The 12399-nt window shown below is 43.1% G+C and overlaps 1 protein-coding gene across 1 annotated transcript in view; it reads right to left on the bottom strand.

The window, feature by feature from the left end:
- Window positions 1-1262: 1262 nt before the first annotated feature.
- LOC108555068 (homeobox protein aristaless) overlaps window positions 1263-12399 on the bottom strand; it is a 34718-nt gene continuing 23581 nt past the window's right edge. Inside the window, exon 3 of the mRNA XM_017910562.1 lies at window positions 1263-4284. Within this exon, the coding sequence (XP_017766051.1) occupies window positions 3691-4284 (594 nt within the window). The 3' untranslated portion in view covers window positions 1263-3690. The remainder of the gene's footprint in view (window positions 4285-12399) is intronic.

Raw genomic sequence — 12399 nt, 5'->3', positions numbered from 1 at the left:
CAATCCCTATTCGACTAATTTTCCCAAACCGATTTTATTACAAATCGCCTTCAAAATGTCTCTCGATTTCGACTCGATATAAAAATAAATAAAAGATTACAATTACCAGTGTACCATTTGGAAATACCCTATCAAAATTTCGACCCGATTCAAGTAAACGTCTTCTAAATTTCTCTCGATTCCAATTCGATATAAAAGTAAACGAAAAATGACAATTACCAGTGTACCATTTGGAAATACCCTATCAAAATTTCGACTCGATTCAAGTAAACGTCTTCTAAATTTCTCTCGATTCCAATTCGATATGAAAGTAAACGAAAAATAACAATTACCAGTGTACCATCTGGTAGTAGCCTATCGCAATCCAGACTCGATCCACTTAAAAATCGTCTTCGAAATTTCTCTCGATTCCGACTAGAAGTGAAAACCGAGAGAAGGAAAAATGGCGCGCAGCAGCCTGAATGCACGAGCGTGGATTCGCTCGGTTTCCCGACATTTGCAGCAGTTGGGACGACGGATCGAGCGTCGGATCGAGCGTGGAAGAGTAAAAGGTGTCGTTAAGACACGTCCATTAAGCGTTTAGTCCCGATCGAGTTCACGGTGTGCTCGCGAGACATTGCTCAACCATGTAGCACGCAGGTTCGATCAGAGCATATGGTCGAGCCGAAGGAAGCAGTGCACTTAAGCCTGCGTCAGATTTGATCGGCGGATCGTTTTGTCGGTAATCGTTCGATTTATCAACCTCAAGATCGTTAGCACTCGGAGGGGAACGCAGGTATTCACGATGCCGCTAATTAGCTGACGCGCATTAATGGCTTGGGACTCCATTAAACTGTAAAATATTTAAATAACTCGTCGACGGGCGTGCCCGGGCGCGAATTACTTGTCATAAGTCAGCCCAGCAGCAGTTGGAAGCTCTTGAAAACTCTTCGAGTTATAATGTATGTGCAAGGTAATGGCGAGTTCCTTCTTTCATTTTCTCCCTTTCTTCAGGAAGTCGACGAGCCTGCAAATTAATACTTTTTACCGTGCATCGTGTTTTTGTTCCTTGGATATCGATATCATTGGATAATCGGTAGAAAGGATTCGATAAATAACTCTCTCGCACGCACTCTCTTCTTTCCCTCTCTTTCTCTCTCTCACAGTCTCTCCTCTTCACTTTCGCTCTTCTTCACCTTTTTCCCACACCGCGATGCTTGGTCGGAGAAAAGGGGATGGTAGAAGAGGGTTGAATGAAATCAAGTACAATGGACACCCAATGATTCGTTTTACTCGTGGAAAATGAAATCGTTCGACGACGTTGCATTCTCTTATTTATCGTATATATCTTTTTCCCCCTTTTTTTCACTTTTTCTTTTTCTCTTTTTTTTTTTGTTTTGCTTGCTCCCTCCCCGTTCGAGATCCTCGAGCAGATCGGTAGTTGCTATTCGCAAGTTCGATCGTTCCTCACGCTGAACTCTCTTAGAGATCGTCGACGCTTCAGCGATGGTATCGAGCTGTACGGGCGCGACGTGGTTTTCTCCGAGATGTCGATGATCCGTGGAAAAATCCGCGATATCGTCGCGCGGTCCGCGATCCGCGAATACAACCGCGAGGTCTCTCCGCAAAGTCACGCACGCGTCGTTGGATATTTACAATCAACTTACACGCTAGGGTATGCTTAATACAGTCGTAAAACTTATCGTAATAAACGTTGAACATTCAAGAATTAAAGAACGCGTATATAAATAGTACTTTTCTCTTCCCACTTATCTAAAAAGGCGCACGATCCGCGTAAAAAGTGAAGAAATGGCGCGCTGTCCTCGCAATGATCACACCCATCTCGAATAATCTCGCGACGCGCGAATTTTCCCTGATTTTAAAAATCTTTCAACTCACATTTCGTTCACGTCATCGTCGCTTCTTTCGTCGCTTTCTCCCGCTATTTCCTACGACGCGCGAATTTTTCGGATTTTAAAAATCTCTCGACTCAATATCGTGCACGTCATCGCCGCTTTTCTCTCTCTCTCCTCTCTTCTTCTCTCATCGCTTTCTCTCGCTCTTTACTGCGACACACGAATTTTTCGGATTTCAAAAATCTCTCGACTCACATTTCGTGCACGTCATCGCCGCTTTTCTCTCTCTCTCTCCTCTCTTCTTCTCTCATCATTTTCTCCCGCACTTTCTTACAACGCGCGAATTTTCCCGATTTTAAAAATCTTTCAACTCACATTTCGTACACGTCATCGTCGCTCTCATCCTCTCTCTCTCTCTCTCTCTCTCTCTCTCTCTCTCTCTTTGCGCTCTTTCTCTCTCATCATTCTCTCTCGAAGCAACGATTTTACGGTTACAAATGTTGCAGAAGAATCTTTCTGGACGGACATCTTTCGATGATGCTTTGCTTAAAAGTAAACCTTAATCGCGAGCAGACGTTCCCGATTCGCCGACACGGTGAGCGACCACGATCGAGATCGTTTCGCGGATCGTCCGTGGAATCGATCGGGTGTCTCGCGGCGAAAATTCCTAGTCTCGTAGGATCATCGTCGCGCGTCTTCCCCGCGCGGATCAGGATTTCACGGCGAGGTACTGGTGAATCGAGGAGGATCCGCTATTCACGGGGAAACATCGTGAATGAGAGGCGATCCGCATTCGCCGGGGAACCTGGCGAACCGAGGGAAACCCGCATCCGGCGGGGAAGCATGGCGGATTTTCGCGCGAGACGCTCCGCGGATTCGAGGGACGTCGCGGACGATGCTCGCGCGAGCGCGAACGCGTGTGCGCGTATATTCGTGTGTACATTCCGAAACGTCGTCTCGCCGTTACTGTAAATCACATACAGTACGAAGAGGTCTCTTCGCGACCGTTCGAAGCCGGCATGGCGCATGGCGTTGAGAGGGAGGTTGAAGAAACTCGTTTGTACGTGGACAGGTATATCGTTCTTGACGAACGACGCTGTAAAAGACTGTCGCTCGAGCGATTCGTCGAGTCGGGCAGGCGTCGAGACGATTACGACGATCGGCGGAGAGCTCGGACGAGAGATCCTCCGAAGGATCATCGAAATCGGGATCTTGGACGCGAGCCGGACCGGGCGAATCGTCGGTGCACGAGTGTACTGTGACGAATGTTCCGCGCGAAGGCCGGGGTCTGAAGCCTGCCGAGGTGGTGCCTGGAATCTCATGAGCACCGACGATCGTCTGGGCGATGAGGCGTGGGCCTGAGCTCGCGCTGGGTCCACGTCGATCATCCCGGACACTGGTGATCCCCGGCATGCGATTCGAGGAGCACGCTCGGGTCCTAAGATTATATTACGTAACGAAGGCACAAGTGATCACAGAAAGAAGGATAACCGTCGTTCAACCTTCCCTCGGGTACACGCAGTGGAGTAAGTAGAATGTACAAAGTGCTCGGCCACTTCGAAGCGAGTTCTTTGGCTCGTATCTCGTACGAAACATACGAAAAGCGCGGTCCCAAAGCGACACGGTCGGTATGGATGTTGGTATGGATCGGTGGCAGCAGGCGAGGATCGCTGGTCCAGTCTGGTCCCCGGGGTCTTGCGGCTAAATTGCACTAGCTGCTGCTCGACCGGTCGTGTTGTTCAGCGGACGTCGCGAGCGGTCGATGGGTGGCCAGGTCTACTCGATGCACAGACGTGGACGTCTCGGCACCGTTAATTCAATCGTAGCTAGGCGTTTGCACGGTGCACGAACCTCTTCAGCTGATCAGATCGCCGTTCTTGCGAAGCATCTCGAGGTGCAGCTCGTACTCCCTGGCCTTGAGTCTGAGGGAGGCGATGCTGTTGGATCGTCTGTCGATGTCTGGCAGGCCGACGCTGCCTGTGGGCGATCCTTGCGGTGAGCTGGCGGTCGGTGGAGGCGGCGGGACCGGCGGATGAGGCAGGCTGATGGCGGGCGCCGGAGCAGGCGGAGGCGGAGGTGGCGGCGAGCCGCGCACCAATTTCGGCCTCTGCGCCGCGGATATGTTGGCCAGGAGACTTTGAAAGGACGCGGCCGACGTGTAAGGCAGAGGCATTCCAGGTGGTAGCAAAGGTGGCGGCGCGCGATGATAGGGATGAGCGGTGTAACTACCGGGAAGGACCGGTCCGTGACCCAGAGGTGGGTAACGAAACGCGTCGAAGGGTTTCCGCAGGGCAAACGTGCCCAGGTGGGCGAAAGGGTTCGGCAAGGTCGGCGCGACGACCGCCGATGGAGGTGGTGCACCTGATCCCAAGTACGGATTGTATGGATGTGCCTGCGGCCCGACCTTCTCCTGTTTCCGCCACTTTGCGCGTCGATTCTGAAACCAGACCTGTAACCAAACAACGCCTTTTTACTTTCTTTCTCCGTTTACCTCTTTTTCTGATTTTGCTTTCTTTTTCTTTACTTTCCCTCGCTTGCCAGCTCTGTATGGCGTCCGATGCACGCATTCGCGAGGGTTCGTTTGTGTCGTAAGGTACAGTAATACCGACTAGTCTAGGCAATTGTTTGGGAATTTAATACGTTAAAACGTTGACTGTCTCTTCAGTGGGACTATAATGGTCATCGCTGACAGGGGATGCATTCCTATAATTTATATTACTTTCGTTTTAACAATTTCTTGAAAATCTGAGCAACGTGTGTAAACAGAGAAGATTAATAATACGCGCTATCTAGTTCCTTTTTTGCCAACTCGTTTGATAATTCATCATCGTGTCATGAGAATAATGGAAATTTTATCGTGGCCTTTTGAGCGCGACATACAAAAAGTGCGTGACAATAAACGTGTTAAAGCTGCATTACAACGCTATATTAAACTTTCATTTATGATTTATGCTATCAGCGAGCCTAGTAAAACGACAGTGTTTTATTGATTCGCAGTCGAAGAATGATTTGCAATAATTAACGGAACGCGATAACCTAAACCCCATAAAGACTCGTTCAATTACACTCGCATTGGACGGAAATTATATCGAATGTACTCTAACGTGTGCAAAATTTGCGTGATCCTGAATGTTGTAAATACAGTGGATGGGTTATGTTTTACTGGGGTAATGTCTTACAATCGAAATAACTATACGTGCTTTCTTCATAGTAGCTTGGAAGGAAGTGACTTCCATCGTTAGGTTTCTACTTGAATAGCCAAAAACATTTCAAATGTCGCTAGAAGCGAGAGATTGGAACTCTCCAACGCTGAAGAATTGTATAATCTACTCGCGAATGGAACAAGTATGTCACGGCTAATTAAAATCAAATAAATTTTTGTAAAATGCCTTGAACTCTCAGTGCTGTGATTTAATCGTAAAGAATTATGCGTTTAAAACGGTTCCACTTTTCTCAGTCACCGTGTACCATTTCGTTCACAGCAAAGCTATAAAAGCTTCCACAATGTGTATAAATTTTATTTACGTTGAAACGCGTTCGATATAATTTTGCTCACGCGACCAGTGTATAATGCAAAGGATTAATTCAACAGGAGCGATTAAACAGCGATCCTTGTGAGATACGCTATCGCGATACTAATTTTCTGCATCCTCTATCGGTCGACCATGTATCGCATGCGTGTAGCATGATACTCTTCATCGATGGGTACCAATTCTATACCTAACTCAACGGCGTCTTCTGGTCTAGAGGGTCAAGAAGGTCGACTCCTTCTTTTTCCTTTTTATTTCTTTAATGTTTCAACTTTAATTTTAGAAATCTGTGCGCAAACCCACTCGGTGAAACCCATAAATTGGCATAGAAACCTGTTATTTTAGAACGGGTGCTTCCATATCGAAGATTTTTTGATCTGGAAGGTTACAAAATTCAATTTTCCTTTTTACTTTTCTACTTTCTCAATGTTTGGATCCTAATATTGAAGATACGTGTCCAAACCCACTCAATGGAATCCATAAATTGCCACAGGAATTGTATATCTGTTATTTTGGAACGAGTGCCTCGATATCAAAGACTTTCTGATCTAGAGGGCCAAAGAATCCAATTTTCTCTTTTTCTTTTCCATTTTCTTAATGTTTGAATCTTAATATCGCAAATACGTATGCAAATCTACCCAATGCAATCTATAAATTGCTATGAAAAACGTATATCTGTTAGTTTGGAGAGGGTGCATCGATATCGAAGACTTTCTGATCTAGAGGGTCAAAGAATCCAATTTTCTCTTTTTCTTTTCCATTTTCTTAATGTTTGGACCTTAATATCGCAAATACGTATGCAAACCTACCCAATGCAATCTATAAATTGCTATGAAAAACGTATATCTGTTAGTTTGGAGAGGGTGCATCGATATCGAAGACTTTCTGATCTAGAGGGTCAAAGAATCCAATTTTCTCTTTTTCTTTTCCATTTTCTTAATGTTTGGACCTTAATATCGCAAATACGTATGCAAACCTACCCAATGCAATCTATAAATTGCTATGAAAAACGTACATCTGTTAGTTTGGAGAGGGTGCATCGATATCGAAGACTTTCTGATCTAGAGGGCCAAAGAATCCAATTTTCTCTTTTTCTTTTCCATTTTCTTAATGTTTGAATCTTAATATCGCAAATACGTATGCAAATCTACCCAATGCAATCTATAAATTGCTATGAAAAACGTACATCTGTTAGTTTGGAGAGGGTGCATCGATATCGAAGACTTTCTGATCTAGAGGGCCAAAGAATCCAATTTTCTCTTTTTCTTTTCCATTTTCTTAATGTTTGGACCTTAATATCGCAAATACGTATGCAAACCTAGGCAATGGAATCTATAAATTGCTATAGAAAATGTATATTTATTATTTTTGAACGGGTGCATCGATATCGAAGACTTTCTGGTCTAAAAGGTTAAAAAATTAAATTTCCTCTCTTTCTTTCCCATTTTCTTAATATCTGGATCCTAATATTGCAAATATATATGCAAACCTACCCAACAGAATCCCTAAGTTGCCATAGAAAACGTATATTAATTACCTTGGAACTTCCTACTACACACGACTCAGACTTTTAGATCTACCACGCTCTCTGTACCCATGATAACCTACAAACGAAGCACCGATTTAATATAAATTTCTATATTCTCTAAGGCCAATCTCAAACGACCATCCAGCAAGAAAAAAGTTCCCAAAAAGAAGGAAACAATAGCACCAGCGATTTTCAATGTCCACGAACACCAACGTCGCGGTTAAACACGAACATTGTGCAAGCCTCGTGTTCATCCTGGAGCATTGCAACCCAGCTACCAGTCGTAAGGGCTCTAGATTCTCGCGTTTTGTCTATTTTTGGAATATCGTTTGGTCGTTACGTGGACGCGTTCAGGGAAGCGGGTCTAGGACTGAGAAGCGAGTAGGAATCGATTTCGAGTCGGGTTTCAGGAAACCTATTCATCCGATTCCGGGTCGGAAAGCAAATACTGCCTCGTTCTCTGGAAGTCGTTGGCGAACCGTGGAAGTGCGAATTCTGGTTAACGCGACGTATTCTCCCTTTTTCAGGAAACTCGCGGTATATCATTACTCCCGAGGATGGAAGGAAACCGAAGATCGCTGGAAGGCAGAGGCTGCGATCCTTTCTCTTTCCATTCTCGGTCTATCTCTCCTCCTACCTGACCCCTCCTCGCTCCTGCGTCTTCCTTTTTCCCTCCGAAATTAACGAAATATCGGCCATCCTGGAACCGTTAGTCGGCATTCCTCCGAGCCATTCTTGCCCGTCGAAAAATCGGAAACTCCAATCTCCGAACCGAAATAGAGATATAGAGATGGAAGGTTCCCTGGCTTGCCCGGTTTCGACACGGAGGAGACTCGTGGCAATCGGACGGAGGGATTTTCGTAGTCGGCGTGGAGTTTTCGCAGTCGTGAAAGGCTGGCAGGACGATCGCGAATGAAAGGAACGTGGTTCGTGATGCGTCGACCATTGGAGCGCATTCCATCGCGAAGGTTCCTCGAAGACTCGAGCTCTAATCAGTTCAACGGAAGCTCTCCTCCCTCGTCTTCCCTGCTCGCGATCCCCTTCTCCGTCGGTCCTTTCTCTCCTTTCTTTTTTCCCCTCGTTTCTTTAACGGACTTTAATTCCGCAGTCTCCTTTTCGGTTGTTAGGTCGATTTCGTGTCGTGCCCGGGGAACACGAATCCGCGTTGCAGCCGGATTTCGCGTTATCGTCGGGAAGCCTCGCAGAAACGAGACGAATGAGCTCCACTCGAACAAATTGCCTTCATATGTCTCGTGACGGAACGTAATGACGACCGGCCAACTGGTTCAATAACCGCGAACTTTTGTCGTAAACATCTGCTCGTTTTCTGGAAGACCGAGCACAGAGAGCCGGAGGACCTCGTGACGCGTCGTTTCGCAACTCCGTTTCGAGGTGAGGAGACTCCAACAGCAGAGTTTAGCGAGTAATTTGTCTCGAAGGACAGTTTTATAGGCTCGGCGACACGCGACAAATTGGCTTCGAGGATTCCTCTTCGGTTGGGTTACCTTTCTTTCACGGGGTTACTCCTGGTTTCGTTGTTTCACAGTGTCAGGGTTGGGTATCTAGTGCGAGACAGTTGTAATTTCGCGTCGAGAAGAGAGTCTATTCCATTGGGTTAACAGCTATTTAACGACGATGTTAAATTGCGATTAAAGGATCGGTGGACGGAGAAATGGAAAAATGGAAGGGGGAGTTTGAAGTGCATAATTGCAGCTCTTTGTGATATTAACATTTTGCACTCGAAAATTCTTTTGTTACACGAAAGCAGCGAAGCTTCGAAGCTGTTACGAAGGCTACTAAATTTTGTAGAGTAACGTGTTTGTTAAATAGCGATTAAATGATCGGTGGATGGAGAAATGGAAAAATGGAAGGAGGAGTTTGAAGTGCATAAGAATTGCAGCTCTTTGTGATCTTAACACTTTGCACTCGAAGATTCTTCTGTTACACGAAAGCAGCGAAGCTTCAAAATTATTTCAAGGGCTACGAATTTTTGTACAGTGTCGTAAGAATAAATAATAAAAATGGATTAATCTTTATAATTTATTTTACTAGTCACCGAGAATCACCTGTCTAAATGTGTAACCCATTTGCATCCTTCTTCTAAAGAGAGTCCTTTAAATTTATAATTGCAATTAAGTGTAACAAACAAACTCTTATTTATACCTAATCCAAGAATTATGCATATTTTAAAATAAAATTAATTTGTACGATGTTACAATGTAAATATTTATTCTTTTACACAACTGTATGTTAATTTTTTGGGGCACGCCCCACCTCGAAATATTGCAATAACTGCATTTAATGTGACAATCTTTTTTCCTGGTTTTATGTAAAAATCGTAATTTTTATCAAAATTAGTTCTATACCAATTTTGCTTCACTTAAAACGCAATAAAATTTCTATGCAACAACACGGGTCTGTTTTATTATCCGAAATCGTGTGCCGCAAAGAGTTAAATAAACTAGAATTAAGTAGGCAACTAGTACTTATCGCATGCGGATTATTTCCGTTTAATGATGCAAATGGATATACATTATCCTCACCCGAGACGAATTATAATTCACAATTAAATATCTGAAAATTTCCAAGTATCTCAATCCTCATATTTCATATTACTGAATATTAAAAATATTATATACCTCGACAGAATCCACAGAAATCACCAATTTCTGGACACACCTAACCTCCAAATACCATGTTCCTCCTCGCTTATTTATTCACCTCACTTATTCTCGCTTATTCTTCATTTTATTTTACACACATGTAAAGAACTTGAAGCGTTAGATCACGGCGGTTAGATCACGGCGATTAGATCACGGTGATTAGATCATCGCTGCATATCTGCAGCGGCAGCAGGCTGCAATCAGTAATGTATTTGTTCAGATTCCGTTATGGAACATCCTTAACTCCAATACCGATTCGTCAAACGAGGAGAACGGGTCGCAGTGGCGTCGCCTATTGATTTTTATAACGTAATATCGTGATATCGATAGCTGGGAAGGACTCTAGCAAAGGAAACAGTATTAAAAGCAGTATCGGGTTCGGCTTAGGCGTTTAGGGTAACATTCGAAATGCATGTAGACGTACGGATAACTATATACAAGAATCGTATGGATGAGAATATTTATAACCAGGTCGAGTGCAAGCAATGAACGAAAGTCTAGGAATGATTCCGAAGTCTAAAGTTCCTAACTCTGATGTACGAGGTCGCGCGGGAAATGAGTGACCAACAAAGGCTTTAAGGGTGCAAAGCAACGTGTCAAATTCCGACGTGTCAAATCGTTACGATCGTGCAGTCTTTAGCATTCGGTTTTTCGACGCAAATCTTTCGAAGGAAAAAAAAAAAAGGAAAAACTGACCATCGCAATAGAGCTAGCAATTCTTTGCGAAGGAAGCTAAGAGGAACGGTAGCACTTGTTTTAATTTGTTACTCAATTTCTGTGGCCGGTGTCTATAGTCACCAGGCGTGTGTAGATGCAAGGGCGACGCAAAATGCGTATAGTTGAGATATAGCGAGTAGAGAATCGCGTGTTCGAGAGTAAGAGTTAAAAGAAACCTAGTGTAATATTGTAGGATGGCGAAAACTGGTTTTGAGACACCAAAAATTGACGAAATAACAAGAACAGAATAACACAAACTCAAACTCAAAATTCATAAAACTAATTTAACTTAGGAAAAGAAGACCAAAATAACGAAACGACTCACTCGAATTTAACCTAACCTAACCTAACCTAATCTAACCAACACCGAGCAACTCATGCTCACGCTGGTCACAATTGATTTCTAAGGACTCCGTTTTGGTCATCAAGGATCATGCTTTTATACTTTTCTCAACCTAGGTTTCACCTCTCCGTAGGGACCACGCAACTTAATTTTAATCAATAATTAATATTGATTGATTTATAATTTATTTTTGTTGGCAATGACTGATTCGCGATTTCTTTGGAAATGGTATCCTAGAATATTTCGGTGTAAATAAATCTGTTTTATTAATTAAAAAGGAGTCGCTGTTTATTAGACGCGCAGGTCTTTGTCAGCATAGGATTAATCCAGCATCGATCCTACGATATTTTCTCAAAGATTTTTAAAACCGGGCCGATTAAGGGGTCACGGGATCCAGGCGTAGAGACTTTTGCTGCACGGCAGGGAAATCAAAAGGGCCGCCGAGTGGATGTAGACACTGCCGGGGTACAATCGGCGACGATGCAGCCGAGTCATTGCATAGGCACAAGGATGGAAGCAGGGAATATTTCGGGATGACTTTGCGATTCGAAAATCGATTGGATCGATCGTTCGACAGCGGGAAAGCATTCTGTGAGTCGTGGGATCACGTCTGCTACCATACTAATCGCTCTGCCTCGCTTTTTTCCCTCTCTCTATCTCCTAAACCACAACTCTATAGCGAAACTATAGTAATGGTCTTCCAGGTCGACTCGAAGGTCTCTCGCCATTCGATTCCTGGTTAATCGAGAATCCGATGAGAGGGAGTACCATTGCGTAACCTGGACCAGAGGCTTCGCGATGGTAGGCGAGAAGAGGAACATGCAAATTTCGGTTCATGGAGAGTCGAGGATACTATTACGTCGAAATCTTTTGTCCTAACGTGTAATTGGTTTGAACAAAATTAATCCCCAGTTTCATTCGGATAGAAGGGTAGTTGCGTAAGTATTGAAATCCTTGCATCGAGATCAAGAATTACGGTGTATATATATATATATCGTTTTAAGTCTGTATATCTAATGAAAAGAAATATGAACCAAAATTATATTGGAAGTTTTTATTTTTTAATTAACAGTGCTTTCGACTGATATATCGACTAGTATATCGTTTTTGAATATTTTAGTGATCCACTAATGATGCATGTGCATGTCTCCCAATTTTACCGAATTAATTTTCATACTCCCGGTTATCTATCGTTATTTCTCAATTAATATCGTATATCTAATATTTCCCAATTTCATCGATTTAATTTTCGGACTTCCTGCTATATATATAGGGAACCATTATTATTTCTTGATTAATATCGTATATTTCCTATTTCCCAATTTTACCGATTTAATTTTCACACTCCCGTCTATATATATAGGGAACTATCGTTATCTCTCGATTAATATCGTATATCTAATATTTCCCAATTTTATCAATTTAATTTTCGGACTTCCTGCTATATATATAGGGAACCATTATTATTTCTTGATTAATATCGTATATTTCCTATTTCCCAATTTTACCGATTTAATTTTCACACTCCCGTCTATATATATAGGGAACCATTATTATTTCTTGATTAATATCGTATATCTCCTATTTCCCAATTTTACCGATTTAATTTTCACATTCTCGTCTATATATATAGGGAACTATCGTTATCTCTCGATTAGTATCGTACATCTAATATTTCCCAATTTTACCGATTTAATTTTCGGTCTTCCTATTATATATATAGGGAAGCATTGTTATTTCTCGATTAATATTGTATATATAATATTTCCTAATTTTACCGATT

This window comes from Eufriesea mexicana, unplaced genomic scaffold (assembly GCF_001483705.2).
Source record: "Eufriesea mexicana isolate 0111107269 unplaced genomic scaffold, ASM148370v2 scaffold106, whole genome shotgun sequence".
NCBI lineage: Eukaryota > Metazoa > Arthropoda > Insecta > Hymenoptera > Apidae > Eufriesea > Eufriesea mexicana.
The sequence above is the reverse complement of the archived record's forward strand: the minus strand, read 5'-3'. Positions and strand labels throughout refer to the sequence as shown.